General features: G+C 37.4%; 1 protein-coding gene across 4 annotated transcripts in view; it reads right to left on the reverse strand.

The window, feature by feature from the left end:
* Positions 1–19,879, reverse strand: part of Atrn (attractin) — a 195,146-nt gene that overhangs the window by 41,339 nt on the left and 133,928 nt on the right. For all 4 annotated transcript variants that reach the window (XM_004840725.4, XM_087188714.1, XM_021254994.2 and 1 more), the window contains 5 exons: positions 19,084–19,317; positions 15,286–15,423; positions 11,586–11,679; positions 9,470–9,522; positions 3,138–3,232 (listed from right to left, as the gene is read on the reverse strand). In XM_004840725.4, the coding sequence (XP_004840782.2) occupies positions 3,138–3,232; positions 9,470–9,522; positions 11,586–11,679; positions 15,286–15,423; positions 19,084–19,317 (614 nt within the window). The remainder of the gene's footprint in view (positions 1–3,137; positions 3,233–9,469; positions 9,523–11,585; positions 11,680–15,285; positions 15,424–19,083; positions 19,318–19,879) is intronic.

Raw genomic sequence — 19,879 nt, forward strand, 5'->3', positions numbered from 1 at the left:
AGCAATATACCCCATAAAAAATTTCACTTCCTTTTCATAAAAGTATATGGAGCTGGGTGTGGTGGTGCACACTTGTAATCCCAGATGCTTGGGTGGCTATGGCAGGAGAATTCCAAGTTTAAAGCCAGGCTATGCAATTTAGCAGGACCCTGTCTTAAAAAATAAAAATAAAAATGCCAGGGGATGTGGCTCAGTAACCCCTGGGTCAATTCCCAGTCACACATACACACACTGAAATTTAAGGCTTTATCAGATGCCTAACTCCATGAAAAAATACCTTTTTTTTTGTACCAAGGATCAAACTCAGGTCCTTGTACTTGCGAGGCAGGCTGCGGAACCACTGAGCTAAATCCCCACGCCAAAAAATACCTTTTTAAAAGGCCCCGGTCAAAGAATAATGATTCACATCTTATGACCCATATCAGAGGACCCAGATTCATCAGGAACCTTTGGGCAGCTGTTTTCCAAACACCTGAAGTTCTTGTTTACTAGAGAAACACCTGATCCAGTGCCCCAACTTCTATGTATAACTTAAGCTCATATACTTCTGAGTTCATAGATTATGATACAGTGTAAAACTTCTCCCAAATTGGACATGCTCTTTAAAAAGCATATATATATATATATATTGCTGTAAACTACATAACCTGAACCTCATAGCGAGACCTATCTCAAAAAAAGCATATAAGGCTGAATATACTAATTTTAAAAAATAATTTAATTATATTCAATCATAATTTAAAATATTTTTCTCTCACTAAAAATATTATTTTAATAGAAATATGACTAAGTATGCTTTCTTTGCTCTGAAAATCTTTTTTATTCTTTAGAAATACAGCAATTCAAAGGGCCAGTCTATTTTGATTCTGATTTTAATGATTAAAAAAAATGACTAAAAAAGTTTGCTAAGTTATCTGTTGAGCCAGAAAGAAGAAGGCATTGTGGTCTGTGCTAGGTAAATACTAAGTTTCAGTTTTCACTGAAATTTGGCTAGTAAATCTCTTTCAGGGGTCAAATAATTAATTTTGCAAACTAATCAGATGTTATATTCTTAAGATTTTACAAATGTATCCAATCATGCTGAAATTCTTCATTTTAAAAAATTTTGGGCTGGGGGTATGGCTCAGAGCTAGTAGGTTTGCCTGGTGTGTGCAAGGCCTTGGCTTTAATCCTAGCTCCACAAAAAAACCAATCAACCAATCAACCAAACTCAAAACAGATTAGAAAAGTAAGATTTGTGATGGTAGTGCTGTGATAGTTACTATAGTACAGAACCATAACAATGGAAACACTTGTAAACAGCCATTTTCAAAATGTGAGCTCTTTACGAGTAGTTTCTTTCAGACAGTAGTTACTTTCTCATTTACTGAGAAAATTTCACTTCCTCTTGCAACAACAGCTCAAGTGTTTATATTTAATATTTACTTCTAGCACATGACAATTCTTTCCATGGAGAAAATCAATAAACTTTAAATCTTTGTGTTTTTTAAAACACAGAGCTCACACATTTGGGTATCTCTACTAAATATTCTGCCATAAGACAAACAGGGAAATGAAGAGAAGTTTAAAGATTATCGTGGTCAAAAAAAATAAATAAATAAAATAAAAAAGAAATTTCTACCTCCTATGCTTTTACTCAGAAATAAATGTTTTTATTAATGAAAAAAAAAAAAAGATTATCATGGTCATTCCCAGGCCACATGCCACTCAAATGTCTAGTTTTTCCATTAAATATTTTTATTTAAAGTCACTTATTACTTCTACCTAAAAAGCCATTCACTTGTAAGAATGTATCTTCTCCAGTCCATCTTTTCTTAATTTTATCATTCAAATGAAATATTAAAAATAAATTGTAGCTGGGGATTTAGCGCAGCAGCACTGCACCTGCCTTGTAAGCACAAGATACTGAGTTTGATCCCCCATATTAAAAAAAAAAAAGTAAACATACCACATTTTGGACTTTGTTCTACTACTTTCTTTTCTCTCTTTTTTATTTTTATCTTTTTGAGATAAGGTTCTGCTATGTAGTTCAGGCCAGACTTGAACTTACTACGTAGCCCAGAAAAGCCTCAAATTTGAGGCAATCCTGCCTCAGCCTCCAAAGTGCTGGGATCACAGGTGTGTGAAACCATACCCAGCTGTTTTACTACTTTTTTTAAAATTTAGTAATGTTTATTGATAACATTTTTTGATAAAGGAAAATGTGCTGGGTTACTGCCATATTGTTTTCCATGTATTATTTGTCATGTTTATTTTGACAGGAATTTATGATGGTAAATGGCTTTGTGTAAGTTAATGAGAAGAAACCTCCACAGAGGCTCCTAAATAGCTTACCACCAAGTGTGGTAAAATTTCCTTAAATACTGGAGTAGATACTCAATGATTATTTCATTAAGGAGACTGGGCTGGGGTGTAGCTCAGTAAAGCTTATGCTCAGCACCTGCAAAGCCCTGGGTCCATCCCCAGCAGCAAGAAGACTAGGAAGAAAAGAAATTGCATAGGTATCTTTTCATGCTTGTGGAGCTTGCTCTGAAATGCCATGTTGTGTTGGCTCTTTTCTCCCACCAGGTGATGCCTTTGGACAGGTTGAGCTCCATTATTAATGGCAGTAGATATAAATCTACATTTGAAATAGTCATTCTGACCATTAAAATTGTTTTTTGGCCACTTCTGGTTGGATCCAACTAAACCTTTGTTGTTTTACCTCCTAATGAGGCTAAAGACTCATTCTAGGAGCACAGGGATCAAGTCTGCTACTTCCTTTGCTGTCTGCTTACGCCTGTGTCACTGGTGTCAATTTCAATCAACAATTTTTTTTACTGGTGATTTTGAAGTCTCTAGTCAGTTTTGATAAGAGTCAATCTGGGCTCTGCCATCTGCTCTCAATGATCTGCTGACAGGCAAACCAAATATGTGGGGAGGCAATGCCAGTCCATGCATCATCAAATCCTAATAATATTACAGCCACGATCTTGCCTTTTGGATGGAAAGGAGATAAAATGTAGTCTGTAACATTTTTTGTGCCTCCAAAGATCACACAATGTACTCCACTCTGAGACTGCAGCTTCTATCCATGATGACCCAGAAAAGGATCCACGCACATTTAGAACACATTAGAAAACTTTAAAAAATCTTACTTCATCAGGAGTAGCCACAAAATTGATGGCTGTGTAATAGCGGTCATCTTCCTGTGACAGGCTAAAAGTGAACTGATAGTCAATAAGAAGAGTATCTATGGAAAGAAAGAAATGCATATTTAAAAAATTGAAACAGAACAAAATGGAACAGATCTCTGGAGATAAAGATTGCTTTGTTCATAAATTCAATAGCCAAGAAAGGACTCTGACTCACACCCAAGATTTTCAAAAGAAACCAACCAAGTCTCTTGGCAGTATTATTTTATTTGAGATACCCATCAAATCCTCCTTATATCATGGCCCTCCTTGTGATTTTGGCTCCAGTCTTACCTACAAATATTAACTGAATATACACATGCTAGGTTTTGTTAAAAGATACAAAGATTTAAATTGATAGTGTGACAGAAACCAGGACTCCATGGAAAAATGGTTGATTATAGCTCTGGAGTAAGGGATATATACCTTGATTATTTTATTCCAGAAAGGAGGAAAGCACATACACACTAAGGTGATATAACTTGAAAGAGCTTACTACCCCAAATTGGCATAATTTAACTTAACCAGAAGGGTATAACATTAGGTTACAACAACCCATCCCATACTTTTCTACTGTAAATTTGTACTTTAGCATAATAGTAGCCGGCTGTGCTGTGCATCTCAGTAGCTGCACTTGGGGGATACAAGAAGGAATATTTGTTTACCCTCTTATGTTTACCCACTAATGGCAAGGTGTGTGTACCTGTGCAAAAGTGTCACACTGGGATTTTTACCCACATAATGCTCCACGTAACAGTTTTTGTAAATGTTTACCTGAGCATGGGGGCGGAGTGTAAAATACATCCACACCATTCTTCTGTTAACTAAATATGTACTTTACCATAACGGGATGTGGGCATGGCTCACAGTAGCTGGGCATGGGGACAGCAGGAACCCATCTGTGCATTCACTCACTGGGCAGATGAAAGGCAAGATATGTATAGGAGCTCCAAAGCAGCAACAGGTATGTATTTAGGATTTGTTCTTTAAAAAAATTTCTTTTTGATTTTTCTGGTAGAAGTAGCCCAATTCAGTACAACAGCACATGAAAAACCAGATTTGCAAGTTTGGGAGGAGGTCAAAAGTGAAACATCAGGTGACTCATGCACAGATGATGACATTGGCCATGTGAGCCAATGTCACTGTAACAGTAAAATGGAGCAAGAATCCACCAAAACAGACACAGGGCATGAAGACCTCCTTGATTCAGATGAGAAAACAGCAATGTGAGCACACATTTGACTAGTTGAAATGATACAAAATGGTCACTCAACCAAATGGAATGATCCAATGTTAGAACTATGCCCAAAAATTTAGTGAGGATCTTGGCAGGGATGAAACCTAATGGATGGAATGCCAGCACTGCCACTGAAGTTTGGAAATTGTTTGTAACAGATGAAATGCCACAAGATGTTGTGAAATACATAAAGGCTGAAATGCAAGTAAATTATTCTGTATGCTTCAATAGCCATACTCAAAAGTGGGTTTATTATGACACCTTACTAGCGGAATTGAAAGCATTCATTGGTCTGTGGTACTTAGCAGGGCTTTTTCATGATAATCACAGGATATAAAGGACTTAAAATATGGGCATGAGGTTGGCAGAATAACAGCAACAGAGATTTGGTTTCCTTCAAAATTGCCTGAGGCTTGTTGACAAAACCACCCACTAAGAAAAAAAGAACTGATAATCTGGCTGATATCCACTAGTCACTGAGAGTTTTGTTTCAAAAGGTCAAGCAATTTATATACCATCTGAATAACTGACTATTGATAAACATCTTGCAAGTGTTTTTTTGTAGAGGCTTTAAGCAGTATATTAGGGTGGTGTGGCATTTACAGTTGAACAAGACCTCAACAAAACTGAAGCCTGAGATGGTAACTTTTTACAACAAAACTAAAGGCAGAGTAGATGCTGTTGATGAGCCATGTAGCAACTATGATGTCACTCAAAACACAAGTCATTGGCCAATGGCTGTGTTTTACTCACTCCTAAACATGTGGCACAGTGTTCGATAGTTTATTAAAAAAAATAACAAGTGCAAAGTATCACACAGAAATTTTCTTAGAGGATCAGCACTGGAACTCACTTACAGCAGAGGAAAAACAAAATGTTTCTGCCCAGGGAACTACACAAAAAAATTGTAAATACACTGGCAGGCACATCATCACAAAGACCTATTATGACAACAGGAAAACCAAAAAGATGTCAACTGTATCCTACAAAAAAGGACAGGAAAATAAAACATATCAGTGTAAGTGATACTTATGTATGGAACATGCAGTTGTCATGTGTGAAGACTTCCTGGACAGTTGAAGCAAAGATTACTTCTGTGGTTGACTTTTGTTTCTATTTAAATTGTAGTTCACATAGGTTTTTATTTCTGATGTTATCTTTTAGGTTTTGTAAGCAAATAAATAGCTGATGTGAAAATGTTTATGTCTATTCGAAGCACTCATTATGTATTTGATATTTTATTTTATTGAAATCTTATTTCCCTGCTAAGTGCACAGTGTACAATATAGTAAGAAGCTCCTGACAAAAGAGGAAGATAAGAGAAGTAACAAGAATGGCCTGCCACATGGGAAAGGAAAGCTAAGCACATGTGCTGTCAGTATAAGTGAGACACGTGCATGGAACATGCAGTTGTCCTGTGTGAAGGCTGCCTTGGGTGTTGTAGAGCTCCATTGGTATTTTCATTTTATATCTGATGTTATGTTTTAAGTAATTACACAGCTGATGTGAAAATATTGATGTTTATTCCTAAACGTGCAATACATATTAAGAATTTGTGCCCCCTTCTTTTTTTTTTTTGCAGTACTGGGGATTGAACTCAGGACCTTGCACTTACAAGGCAGGTGAGGTGCCACTAAGCTAAATCCCCAGCCGAAGAATTTAATATTTTATTTTATTGATATTTTATGTTCCTGTTAACTACACATTGTATAATATAATGACAACCTCTTGACAAAACAGCAAGACCAGCAAGATGTCAAGTATGTCCTACAGAAAGGCCAGGAAAGCAAAACACATGTGCTGTCAGTGTAAGCAATGTGTATATGGAATGTGCTGTTGTCACGTGTGAAGACTGCCTTGGGTGTGACAATATTTTGTTGTAGAGTTCTATTGGTTCTTTCATTGTAGTTCACACAGGAATTTATTTCTGTTGCTATTTTTTAGACTTTGCAGGCCAAGAAAACAATGTTGAAAATTGATACTTTATTTTTATAAACACTCAATAAATAGTAAAAATTAAATTTTTAATTTTTTTCCTGTTAAGTACTCATTGTTTAATATAATAAAACTTATAAAATTAAAAGTAACATTTCATCAATAAAAATATTCTAAAGGGGCTGGGGATTTAGCTCAGTGGTGCTGCCACCTGCCTTGCAAGCGCAAGGTCCCGAGTTGGATCCCCTGTACAAAAAAAATTTCTAAAGAATAGACATGGGTATTATATACCCATAACAATGCACCTTTATGACAAAATTGGTAAAAGTCTACTGGCCAGATATGGTGATGCATGCCTGTAATCCTAACACTTGGGAAGCTGAAGGAGGACTGTTGTGAGTTTGAGGCTAGCCAGAACTACATAATGAGTTTAAGGCCAGCCTGGAGTATACACCAAGATCCTGTCTCAAAAAAAAAAAAAGCATTGCAAAAAAAAGTCTATTGCGACTCAATAACAACCCCCCACCCCAAAACTGATTAAACAATGAGCAAAGGGCTATAGTGATCGCTTCCTAAAGAAGATATACAATAAGCACATGAAACGATACTCAATAATACCAATAATAATATTATCATTATTAATATTAGCATTACTCTATAATACTAATAATAATACTATTTAATCTGCTCATTAGGGAAATGCAAACCAAACCTACAATGAGATACCATCTTATACCCACTAGAATGCTATCATTAAAAACAGAAAATAACAAGTGTTGGTAAGGATACAGAAAAACTGAAATACTTGTACACTGCTGATGAGAAAGGAAATGGTGCTGCTGTTATAGAAAACAGTATGGCAGCTCCTCAAAATTAAACTCAGAATTTCTACATGACATAGCAACTGTCATGGGTATACTGCCAAAAGAATTGAAAGCAAGGTTTAAAATGGGTATTTATATACCCATGTTCACAGCAGTATTAGTCACAGTAGCCAAAAGGTGAAACAACCCAACTGTCTACTAACAAATGGACGAGTAAAATGTAATGTAGTACAATGGAATATTATTCAGCCACAAAAGAAGGAAAATTCAGACATATGCTATAACATATGGATTAACCTTGACAACATTACACCAATTATAATACCACTCACAAAAAGACACATACCACATGGTCCACTTAAATGAAATACCCAGGATAGTCAATTATAGAAACAAAATAGAATGGGTGGTTGCTAGGGTCCGGGGGAGGGAGAGATTAAGAATTCTTGGTAAATGTATTTTTAACTGTCTGGTTTCCCCAAGTAACACAGGAAGGTTCCAGTTTCTCAACATCCTTGCTAAAATGTGGTGTTGGCTTTTAACCTCACAAACAGACCTTAATGTGTCAGGTGACAAATTTCACTCATGAGTTTTCCACTTCCCTATTTCAACATTTAAGAAATGACCAATTCTCCAGTTTCAGTATTGCATCAAAAGACACTCCAAGCAGAGCATGGTGGCACACATCTATAATCTCATCACTCTGGGAGGCTGAGACAGGAGGATTGCACAGTTTGAACTCAGCCTGGACATCGTAGCAAGACCCTGGTTAAAAATAATGAATGCATGCATGCATGCATGAATGAATAAATGAATGGCTGGGGATGTAACTCAGTATGAAGTCCTTGGGTTCAATCCCCAATACTGCAAAGTAAAAAACCTAAAAGATACTGTCCACAGTTATCTGAAATGGCTATTGAAACACTCCATTCTTTTTCTGTCCTGTGAGACTAGATACTTTACATGTATCTAACCAAGGAAGACTCCTTACAACAGCTTGAATGCAGAAGCAGAACAAGTTACAGTTGTCTTCTATTAGGCTATGGTATTATTCTTGATTCTAGTCATTGTAGGCCATTTGATTCTATGGGATGCTAGTCGTATCTCACTGTGATTTAATATACCTATCCCAAATTACTAACGATTCTAAGTATTTTTTTTTTTTTGGTACTGGGGATTGAACTCGGGTCTTTGGGCTTGCACAGCAGGTGGCAAAACCACTGAGCTAAATCCCCGGCCCATGCTAAGTATTTTTTAAAGTGCTTATTAGCCACTCATGTGAAATTCTCTTCAAATCTTTGCCTGCTTTTAAATAGAATTATCTTTTTCAGTTCTCAGAATTTTTCATAAATTCTCGATTCAAGCTCTTTATCAAATATTTGATTTGCAAATATCGTTCTTTAGACTTTGGCTTGTTTTTTATTTTTTGGATAGTTTTTTTGAATTGTTTTCATAACTTTTCACTGGTTAATCTTTTCTTTTATGAATTATGTTTTGTAAATCATACCATCTATGAGCTCTTTTCCCTAGCCAATATCAAGAAATTTTTCTCCCACCCCATTCACAGATTCCAGGTGGACACAAATTCTGACAATACAAATGTGATGCTATTCAGCCTAGTAGGGCAGTTATATAATTAGATACACCAAACATTAACTGCATTTCTCTTATTCCACAATCTGGCCTACCACGTGGATTCTCATACAGGGAGAAAATGCATTTGCCCATAAGGCCTGGTCACCTTGCCAGATTCAACTTTCACTCCAAGATAATTATCTGATATTTTACTTTATATTATTTGTTCCTAAAGAAGCTAATACAAATCAGTTCTAAAGAGAATGATAATGCTGCGGATTTAGCTCAGTGGTTCCACCGCTTGCCTTGCAAGCACAAGGTCCTGAGTTCAATCCCCGGTACCAAAAAAAAAAAAAAAAAGAGGGAGAATGATAACAACTTCATCTATATTTTAACAATTCTGTTTTTTATCTATATCCTGAAATATGAAATGAAAACCTCAATCAGATAATGGCAAATGAAATAAGGATTCAGGAGAACTTAAGAAAAGCCAGAGATTCATGTCTGTACATTGTCCCCTCCTATCTTCTATGGACACACTAAAATAAACCACAACCACAAGTAAAACAGCTTAACACAGTGCTTGTAGGGGATACTTCCATGGCTGCTGCTATATTGCTGCTACTATATTCCTCTAACACTTACTGTTCCCAAACCATATTAAAGAAAAAGGAGTTTTGTGGAACCACCTTGCTTCTTCAAATATGAATTACAAAAACACTTACAATAACATGTTCCTTTGAGAGGGTTTCCTTGGTACCGATTTTCTACCTCACATCTAGAAGAAGAAAAAAATGGAATTATTTTCTCTTTAAAACCAAATCTACATTCATTTTAAAGTCAGAGAGACTGATACGAACAACAAATAGTTCTGAGTCATGATAATTACATTCTTCACTACTCTTCAGATCAGTTGGACTAAAGGGAGTTTGCAGGGATTTTCATGTTGATTGCCCGGCAGTGCACACCGCCAACTTATAAAAACAGTGGATAGGTAGCTGCCAGGCACATGAGATAAACCCAAATGTAATAAATTCAGACCCCATTTATTATAATGAAAAGCATACTTCCAAGTTTTGTGTGGACTACATATTCTAAAAATACAGTTAAAACATTTTTCAAATATTCATTTTTCAATTCTTTCCTGCTCTCCCTGAGTAAACTGATCCTGTTCTTTATAAACATAAGCAAAAGAAACCTAAATACTAAGAATCATCTTAAAAACAAAAACACTTCGGGCCAGGGATTTAGCTCAGTGGTTCCGCTGCCTGCCTCACAAATGCAAGGACCCAAGTTCAATCCCCCGTACCAAAAAAAAACAAAAACAAAAAAACCCTTCAACAATTGTTCATCAGTCTGAAGAAAAACTAAGCTATATTTAAAAAGAACTATTAATTATCCATAGGTATCATCTAAAAGGAATTATTAAAATCTCCCCACAGATACCATTACAAACATCAGCAAACCCAGTTTTCCACTTCACAAAGCCACTGAGGTAAGAGCTACAGCTTGGAAGTAAGAGAAAAGAGGAGAAGTCCTGGGTGAAGCACTTCTCCCAGATAAGATAAGCTAGGGATTCTGCCCTTCCACCTGGGGTGATGATTGGCACCTGCTGATATCTAGTGTCTTGAAAAGACCTGAAAGTTTTCCACAGGATGCTACCTCATGTCTTTGCAGTATTGCTAACAGAGGACAAGAGTGACAAATTTTGCTGTATCACATTTTTCTATTTCAAGGAATCTGGATCAGAAAGTTAAAATTTAATCTTTGATTAGACTTTTCTTAACAAAGTGGCTTTAGGGAAGCACAAAACTAGTAACCATATACATTGGTATATTACAAAATGTAGACAGACCAATTTCCTGCTGAATAATACTATCAATGTCTCAATGACTGATGGCAGTATTACCATTGTGCTTTAATAAAAACAGGTTACAATGATGTATCTGCTTGCATTAGTTCAATGTTTTCACACTAAACACATCTCTCTTAAGTCTCAAATGAATGAGTAAGCCTGGATGCATGCATGTGTTCCATGAAGTTTTTCAGTGAGGTAGTCAGGTATATGTTAATAACAGGACAATCTTTTTACTCATTACTACTGAAAACAATTATTGTTAGTCCTTTCTATTGACAGATGGACAATCTGAGGCTCAGCATGGTTAGTGATCTGTCTTAAGAATACTGGAGAGAGAGAGCCAGATCCGAAGCCCTAAGTCTTGTCTGATGCTGAATCTGCATCCTCACGAACAGAGGCTCCCAACTCTCCCCTAGAAGATGTTAAATACACTGCACTAGGGTAAGTGCTAGAGCAAGGTGGGATGTGTGAAAGGCACAAGGATTATCTCTACTATCAGACAACCAAAATGTCTAATAAATACTGTCACTGGACCAACACCTCTTCCAACTCTATCCTTCAGGAAATAGTATAACTCTCCTAACATGGTAAAAGCTGAGTAGTTGCTGACGTTACAATGACTAATGCAAATCAGCAAGCCAGGAAATTTCAGTATCACTCAAACATAAAAAAAAAGTGACTTAAAGAGCCATTAAAGAATTATGCTAATGGGGCTGGGGATTTAGCACAGTGGTTCTGCTGCCTGCCTCGCAAGTGCAAGGTCCCTGAGTTTGATTCTCAGTACCAAAAAAAAAAAGAATTATGCTAATGACCAGTTTGGGAGTTTAGGGGTTGACCTGTCTGAAAGAGAAAGGGCAAAATTTCAAACTAATCAACTCAAGGATCTGCAGAGCCCATGGCAACAAGCCACAGAGAAAGGGTGGCTCTTAGGGTTCAAGCAGCTTCCTAGCACCAGCCCTCCATGGGTAGAGTGTGGTACTCACAGCTGGCACTCGTCCCCCTTGACGCCCTTGGTGGTACAGAAGCACTTGCCCGTGTTGGTATTGCATAGTGATGCATGCCCATTGCACCTGCATGCTAGGAAAGAGGAAAAGGAACACAGGTCACAACTGGCTTAAGAGACTTACTATCAGAGACTTTTCCCAAAACAAATAACTTTGTCTCCATTGCCTTTGGTAGGAAAGACAGGTAAAATAAGAGAATTTAGTAATAAGATTCATGATTTTTCAACTAATGATTTCTAATAATATAAAGCCGACATTAGAGAAACCAAAGTCAAAGGACAGAGGAAAAAGGTTGGTTCCCACTGACTGCTGCTACCTGAGGCAATCACTCTTAATCTTTTTGATAGATTCTCTTTTTTCAGTATCATGATTCATTTGTTCAGTAAATATTTATGAAGCATCTTCAGTGTGCCTGATGCTGGCTCCCTGTCTTAGTGGAGATGATCTGGGTGGGGAATGACCTCTGCTTCAGCATTTTGAATGACACTGGACTCAGAAGTGGCAGAGACTCCCATAGCAGCGGGAGCATTTCAAGGACCTGCAGCACTCACACCCTCACCTTGCCTTTTCCTTTGTGTTTACTGAAAACAACTCTTCCTATCTCCCTCCTGTCAGCACCTCTACCTGTCTTCATCCATTACACATAGATAAGCTAGGGTATATTTAACTCTAGTCAAAATAAACAAAAATCTTTGTGCTCCATACCTTTTCATTTTGTACTCTGTTTTCCTATTAATAAGTCAGTCACTAGGCTGGAAAAAAAGTGTAATTTTAAAATAAATTCTGTGAAATAAAAAGAATCACTCCAAGAAAACTATAAACCAGAACACAGCAGAGATTACCAGCAAGTATGTTGTAGTCAGAAATACGAGTTCTACTGTTGCTCTGTTGCATGTGGAGGTGGGGGCAGTGTCTCAGGGAAAAGCAGAGGCCTGAATTTGAATTCAGTGTCCTCTGCTTAGCTCTTCTATAACTCTGGGCCACTACTTAACCTTGTCTATATCATGCAGATAATAACATTTCCATCTCAAGAGTTTTTGTGAGGATTAAAGGACATAATACATGTACCACACTAAAAAAACAGCAAGCATTCAATAAGGGACCAAGAGACCAAGAGAGAAGGGGAAAATAAAAGATTTAGTATATATGATGGAATACTACTCGGCTATAAAGATAAATTCAAAACTTTTGTAGGAAAATGGACATACCTGGAAAATATGTTAAGTGAATTAGACACATAAGCTTAACTACTGCCCAGTATCTATCATTTGAGTGCAAAGTATAAACAAAGAGCAAAATAAAAGTTCAATAGAAGAAAACAGGGAGACAGATCTTTTGCAAATGGGAAGGGGCCCAAGAGAACGAGGTCGAGGGGAGGTGGGGACAAAAAGGGGAAATAAAAGATTTAAAATGTGCCATGTACATGTACTAAGTACCTACAATAAATATAAACATCAAAAGTCATAGATATGAACTAAAAAATAATATTAACAATAATAAAGTCATAAATATGAACTAAAAAATAATATTAACAATAATAATGAAAACCGAGAAAGGGGGTCTAGAGACAGAGGGAGGGAAGTGGGTGGAGATGTAAAGGGGAATAAAAAGAATCAAGGTATGTTACATATATGTTCCTACTCCCTAAGATGAATGTAAATTTCATGTATAAAATCAAATTTTAAAAAAACAGCAACAAAACAAAACAAAACAAAAACCAAGCATTCAAGCCAGGTGTAATGGCATACGCCTATAATCCCAGCAGAGACAGGAAGATCACTGAGTTCAAGGCCAGCCTGGGCTACATAGTGAGTTCAAGATCACCCTGAACTACACAGTAAGATCCTGTCTCAAAAAAACAAACAACAAAAAACCCCCCAAGCATTCAGTACAACATTGGCTGGCTACTATCCTTAGCTAAGGACTATATAATTGTAAGAGGAAAACATTAAAGATTTGGTACCACTCATGGCATTTAAAAAACTATGCTTTCTACTGTGGACATAAAATAAACTCTAGGGCCAGGGATTTAGCTCAGTGGTTCTGCCACCTGCCTCACAAGCGCAAGGACCCAAGTTTGATCCCGGGTACCAAATAAATAAATAAACTCTAAGCTCTAGACAACTGTACTAAGGTCCTATGGCTGTCACAAAGGAAAACGTGATCTTTCTAGATGGCAGCTACAGATATGGAGATGGTCACTTGGAGATACAGCAAGGCCAGTAATTAAGGTCAACGTCTACTGAAAGTGGTTCCCAGCTTGGCCACATCTCATTGTGAGTCCTTGGTCAGGTTACTTGACTTAGAGAATAATAAAGGTACCCACGTCTTGAATATCTGTTAACAAAATTTTCCTTGTACATATATACTGCTTGGTAATATTAGGTGTTCTGATTAGTAGCTAATGAATGAAATGTAGTTACAAGGAGTAAGAAGATATTTTTGTTGAATATCTTTTATTCTGAGCAGGATATTTAAGAGTAGTGGGAAATGGCATCAGAAGGGCAATGATCATTACTCACATTTTCTGAGTATTGACTGACTATGCATAATGCACTGTTCTGACTGCTTTAATCTCAATAACCACCCTACAATCCCCATTTTACAAATGAGGAAACTGAAAGAACCACAGAAAGATTAAGGGGCATACAGCTAGAACACCACCACTGTCCTGTTCAGGTAATGAAGGAGTATGTTAAGGAATTCAGAAGTAGTATCTAAGGAATAAGTAGAGGTATGTTAATTATTTTTCCTGCTCAAACCTGAGGGGTGCTTCAACTAGAGGGGTCATATTTGTCAGCTGGAAATTAGAACAAATTTTAAAAAATCAATTCATTGGTGACATTTGTCATTTGTAAAAACATAATTTATGTTCTAACAATAAAATGTCCTAAAGCTTGCAGCCTTCTATCTGACACAAGTGAGGACTATTTAAATCTTTAAAATATACTAGAAATATTGAGGAATGCAGCTCCTGGTTAAAAATCTGTGTCTGATTTTTCATGCCCATCTGCAGGCCATTGCAGAAGAATCCCTGGTGAACTCAGAGGGACAGCTGCCTTCCCTACCACAGACTCTGGAACAGCACTGGGATCTGCAGTCAAGGTCTGCCCCACGCTGTGGTCAGTTATCATTTACTCCTGTGTTTTAATCTCAGGCCTCAGGCATAGGTCATCAGTGCCTCTGCTGAGGCCTCTTTAAGGAAGAGAAGAAACTCTGAAGATACTTTCTTCACTCTGACTCAGTGCCCAAGACTTCCTCATTCCTAACTCTTTCCTCTCTCCCTTCCCACAACCTCAGAGTCTGCAATGCTGCTGACAAAGCTCCTTCCATGGTGAGACAATATCCTCCCATCAGCACTGACCCTCCATCCACCGACCCTCAACTGGAGAAAAGAACAGGCAGTCAGCACTTTCTCTGGTTTGGGCCTCTTGCTTACACTACTACTGACTGCAATTAAAACCTTAACTCTTTCAAGGCTGGCTTTTTACTTACTATACACTAGTCTGAGACCAAGTGGCTCAGCTCTATTCAAGCTCAGCTGAGCTTCTAACAAATATGACTTAATAAGAAATACAACATCCAAAACCAAGGGGGTTTTCCCTCCAGGACATTCAAGTCTGGTGGAAGCACTGCCTCTATCTGATCTCCAGTGGCAAACTTGACCAACATGACTTACGTTGGCATTTGCCTCCATTGGTGGGGTCTCCATAATAACCAGATATGCAGGTCTCGCAGTGCTTGCCGGTGGTCAGGTTCTCACACTTCTCACAGATACTCTGGTTGATACATTTGCTGTGGCCATTGCACTGGCAAGCTGAAAGGAAAAGAATTTTTCAAGAGGCCTCTCCCATGGCAGAGCTGGATAGAGCAAATCTAACAAGATTTATTTCTATCTCTGAGTTCTTTTGTGCCTCTACAACATAAAATCAAAACTAACTGGCATGGTGGCATGTGCCTATAGCACCAGATACTTGGCAGGCAGAGGCAGGAGGATCACTTGAGCCCAGGATTTCAAAGCCCACTTGGGTAGCGCAGCAAGACTTAGGTCAGGAATGGTGGCACACACCAGTAATCCCAGCACTTGGGAAGCTGAGGCAGAAGGATTGCCATGAGTTTAAGGCCAGCCTGGGCTACATAGTTCAAGACCAGCCCCGACTCTGTCTCAAATAGCAAGACCCCATCTCAAAAAAACAAAAGAAACAAATCCCAAAAGACAGGCACAAAACAAAAACAAACAAAACCTGGATCACTAAAAAGTAGTTTGGGAAATAAGATAAAAATGTCAAAAAAAGAAAATAGTTGTTGTCTTTTATAAAGAATAACATATGCTCATGATGGTGTATCTGTAAAATACAAGAAGTGAGAAAGCCATAGATAACCCTATTACAGAGAACATTGGTCACATTTGATATCTTTCTTTCTACTATTTTTCTATACTGTTTTACAGCTTCATTCATATTAATATTCAATTTTGATATTTTAACTTAGATCAAAATTATTTTAAATTATTTCATCTATCATAAATAAAAATTTAAATAGCAAAATGATTTCAATGAATCATAACAGCCATTTAATTATCCCCTTAAATTCTAATGTTTAGTTTGCTTTGAATTTTCCTCACTAGAAAAATTCTTTTTTTTTGGTACCGGGGATCGGACTTGGAACCTTGTGCTTTTGAGGCAGGTGGTGGAACCACTGAGCTAAATCCCCAGCAAAAAAAATTCTTATATAAACACTTCCAGAGGTGAGATTACTAAGGCTCCTGCAGCATACAGGACTTTATAACTAGAAAGCATATGAAGTCTGGGCCTCTCAGGACTGCGCATAATGTGCTCTGCAGAACTGAATAACCCGCACCACTGTGAGCAGAATCTCTTGATTGTGCAGATGTGTCTTAACTGACATAGTTTCCCACCATCCTGGCAAATTTTCACAGCTTTGTATGTGTTCTGTTTACTTATCTGTTAGCTACTCATCCCTGTAGGTATTTTAATTGTTTTATATATATAATTTATATAACCATAAGACTTAAAAAGACTGCATCAGTTATGCTTGCCCCCAAGTGACTTAAGATACGCAGGGTACACATTTTGTTCTTGTGAAGATGAGCAAAGGGCAAAGCATTTTACACATACAAAATGAATTGCCTATAATCATTTACCAAAAAAAACCTCTATTCTTGTTCAAGATAAAAAGATTGAGAAAATGCTTCTTTCTCTTCTCCTTCAAAATCTCACTGAAATTACAGAAAAAAATTAAGAATAAGAATAAACCAACAAGAGTGTGAGACAAAGGGGAAAGGTGGTATCAGTATTGAGAGATACTCCTCAAGTATTCGGGAATTTTTAAAAATTATAAAGCCGATGGGGTCAATCTGATAAAAAAAAAAAAAGGTGTGTGGAAGGGGTTGAGACATCTGCATCCTAATGTAGAAGGAGGGGACAGCCAAAGTGACTAGATGCATTTTACCATGTGACCCCTGAAGAATGCAGCAGAGGCTGGAGCTGCAGCAGGCCTCAGTAGAGTGCTAGACAGCAGGAAGCGACACAAGAGCTACTCTGTGCTGCTCCCAGCTGACTGGGGCATTTGTCTAGGGGCTGTAACAGGAAAGGACAGTTCTGGGTGGGACAAGAGTGGGAGAAGGAGAGGAGATTAGGTTGCCAAAGTACTCAAGGGGGAGAGGTACCTGGCACAACCATGAGTGTATCAAATGTATCCAGATACCTGGGTCTGTTGTTCAAATGGAGAGGAGCACAAAGCACTTAATAACAGTGAGAGCAGACCAGAGCCAGACAGTTCTGAGGCTGGCTGGCTTCTGAAGCCTTAAAACCTCACACCACACCTTCACAATAGCTTGCTACACCCAACTGCTGGTCAATGCTGATAAATCTATAGTCATTCATAAATACAATCAACTGGAAGACTCACCAGTACAAGAAAATGTTCAACCTACGTGATCCATCAAGATAAACATGCAAAGCAACCAGCCCTGAAGAAAGTGTTAATGTAAGAAATATGAGAATAAAAATTCTAATTTTAGTATTCAAAGAGGCTTGAATTATTCCATCTAAAAAATAAGAAATCTCTCTTTTTTTTTTTTATAGTTTGAGGGGTTCCCCCCCCATTAACTTTATTGGTACATTTTAGGTATAAAATACAGTTACATTTATCATTGGGATCTTGTACCATTACATGAGTCTCTTGGTTCTTATTGAAACATAAGAAATCTCTTAAAGAACCCTCACAACATTTAGAGCTCTTATAAAATGTGAAAGATGAATAAAACAAAATGAAGCACAAAACCCCAAAAAATCCTCAATAGGTTATCAGAATACATAAGGCTAAAAGCTATCTGCAAGAAAACACTACGAACTATATACCAACAAATTTGAAACCTTAGATCAAAACTGACTCAAGCAAAAATAGAAAATCTGAACAAATAAAGAGATCGTACCCGTAATTTAAAATCTTCCCATAAAGAAGTCTGAAGACTGGATGGCTTTACTGGTAAATTCTACTAAAGTTTAAGGAAGAATTAATGCTAATTAGTGAACTCTTCCAGTAAACAGTAGAGGCAGGAATATGCCCCAACTCACTCTACAAGGCCAGTACTAATATTATCCTAATACCATAGCCTGACAGTCATTATGAGAAAACTACAAATCTACATTCCTCATGAATATAGACACAAAATTCCCAACTAGCAAATTGAAATTTAGTACACATTAAAATCTAGCACATTATAATTAAATGGGCTTTGTGTCCCAGGAATGCAAGTCAGATTTAACATCCTTAAATTAGTTAATGTAATACATAGTACTAACAGAATAAAGAACAGTCACATGGAAAAAGCATTTGACAAAATCCAACATCTATTCGTGACAAAGACCGTCAAAAAAGTAGGACTAGAAGGAAACATTCTCAACTTGATAAAGGGCATGAATGAAACACCTAAATTAATATCATATTTAATGGAAAAAAACCTGAATTATTTCCCCTACGAAAAGGAGTAAGACAATGATGCCCACTCTTAACCACTTTATCCAACATTATACTGGAGTATCTTGTCAGGGCATTTAGCTCCCCCAAAAGAAAAAGTTGTTCCATTTGGAAAGAAAAGTGTTTAACTGTCTTTAGTACCAGATGACATGTAGAGGATCCTGAGAAATTCACTGAAACAAAACAAACACATTAGTAGAATAAGTTCTGCAAGGTTGGATGATACAAATGCACATGAAAAAAATCAATTATATTTCTACATATGAGCAATGAACAATTAGAAAATCAAGTTGATAATCCCACTAACAATAATATGAAAAACAAAACAGTTTATATGAAAATGTAACAACATAAATACATGACATGTACACTGAAAACCATAAAATACTGCTGAGAGAAAGTAAAGAGATAGGGGCTGGGAATGTAGCTCAATGGCAGAGCGCTGGCCTAGCATGCACAAGATCTGGAATCTTACCTGGACAGTGAATGAAAGACCAGTTGTATCTGCCATCCTCTAGACACATGCTGGAATTCAGAAGGGGCTGTGGGTAGGTGATTCCTGTAGAGGCCTGAGAAGGCATCTTCACTGGTCCTTTATAGGAGCCCTCTATGCACTTCCCTTTCCCAGTATTGCTGGGATCAGTACACCAGCCACAGCCTGGCTGCTCCAAGCAATGACTGCATGTACAGTAGCCTGAACAATTTTCAGCTACAAAAAAGCACAAGCTATAATTCACTATCACAGGTAGATCTAAATTCACTGTATTTAAATTACCTTTCCTTTAACAGACTATATAACATATATATAAATATATATATATATATATAAATAAAACTATATTACAGTGACCTTTTAAATGAGACAACTAATTTTAAAGAGCCCAACAAATGTTTTGCCCAATATATAACAGGGAACCTCTCCACTCCTCTTTCAATCCCAGGATGTTGGAGGCAGTGGAACCTCAGAGATCCTCTACTGAAAAGCACTTACTTTACAAATTAAGAGATTTAGATTGGAGGTATTACATGGATTGAATAACAGGACCCTGAGGTTGGAAAGTCCCTCTGTACTCTGTGATCTATCCCAGATTTATTTAGTTAAGTGTGTTATTGTGCCTCATTCTATATGCACGTTTTCATCAGGCAGGACTAGCTTAAAAGCCTCTGTAGAGACTGAGGCAGAAGGTAGAATTCAACTTGTTCAAATCCACAGAACATTCAAAGGCGAGAGCACTGTAAGCACTGTCGCCTCACACAGGGCACTCCCTTTT

This window comes from Heterocephalus glaber, unplaced genomic scaffold (genome assembly GCF_053883595.1).
Source record: "Heterocephalus glaber isolate CG9 unplaced genomic scaffold, H.glaber_assembly_v1.0 deba00001532, whole genome shotgun sequence".
Lineage (NCBI taxonomy): Eukaryota > Metazoa > Chordata > Mammalia > Rodentia > Bathyergidae > Heterocephalus > Heterocephalus glaber.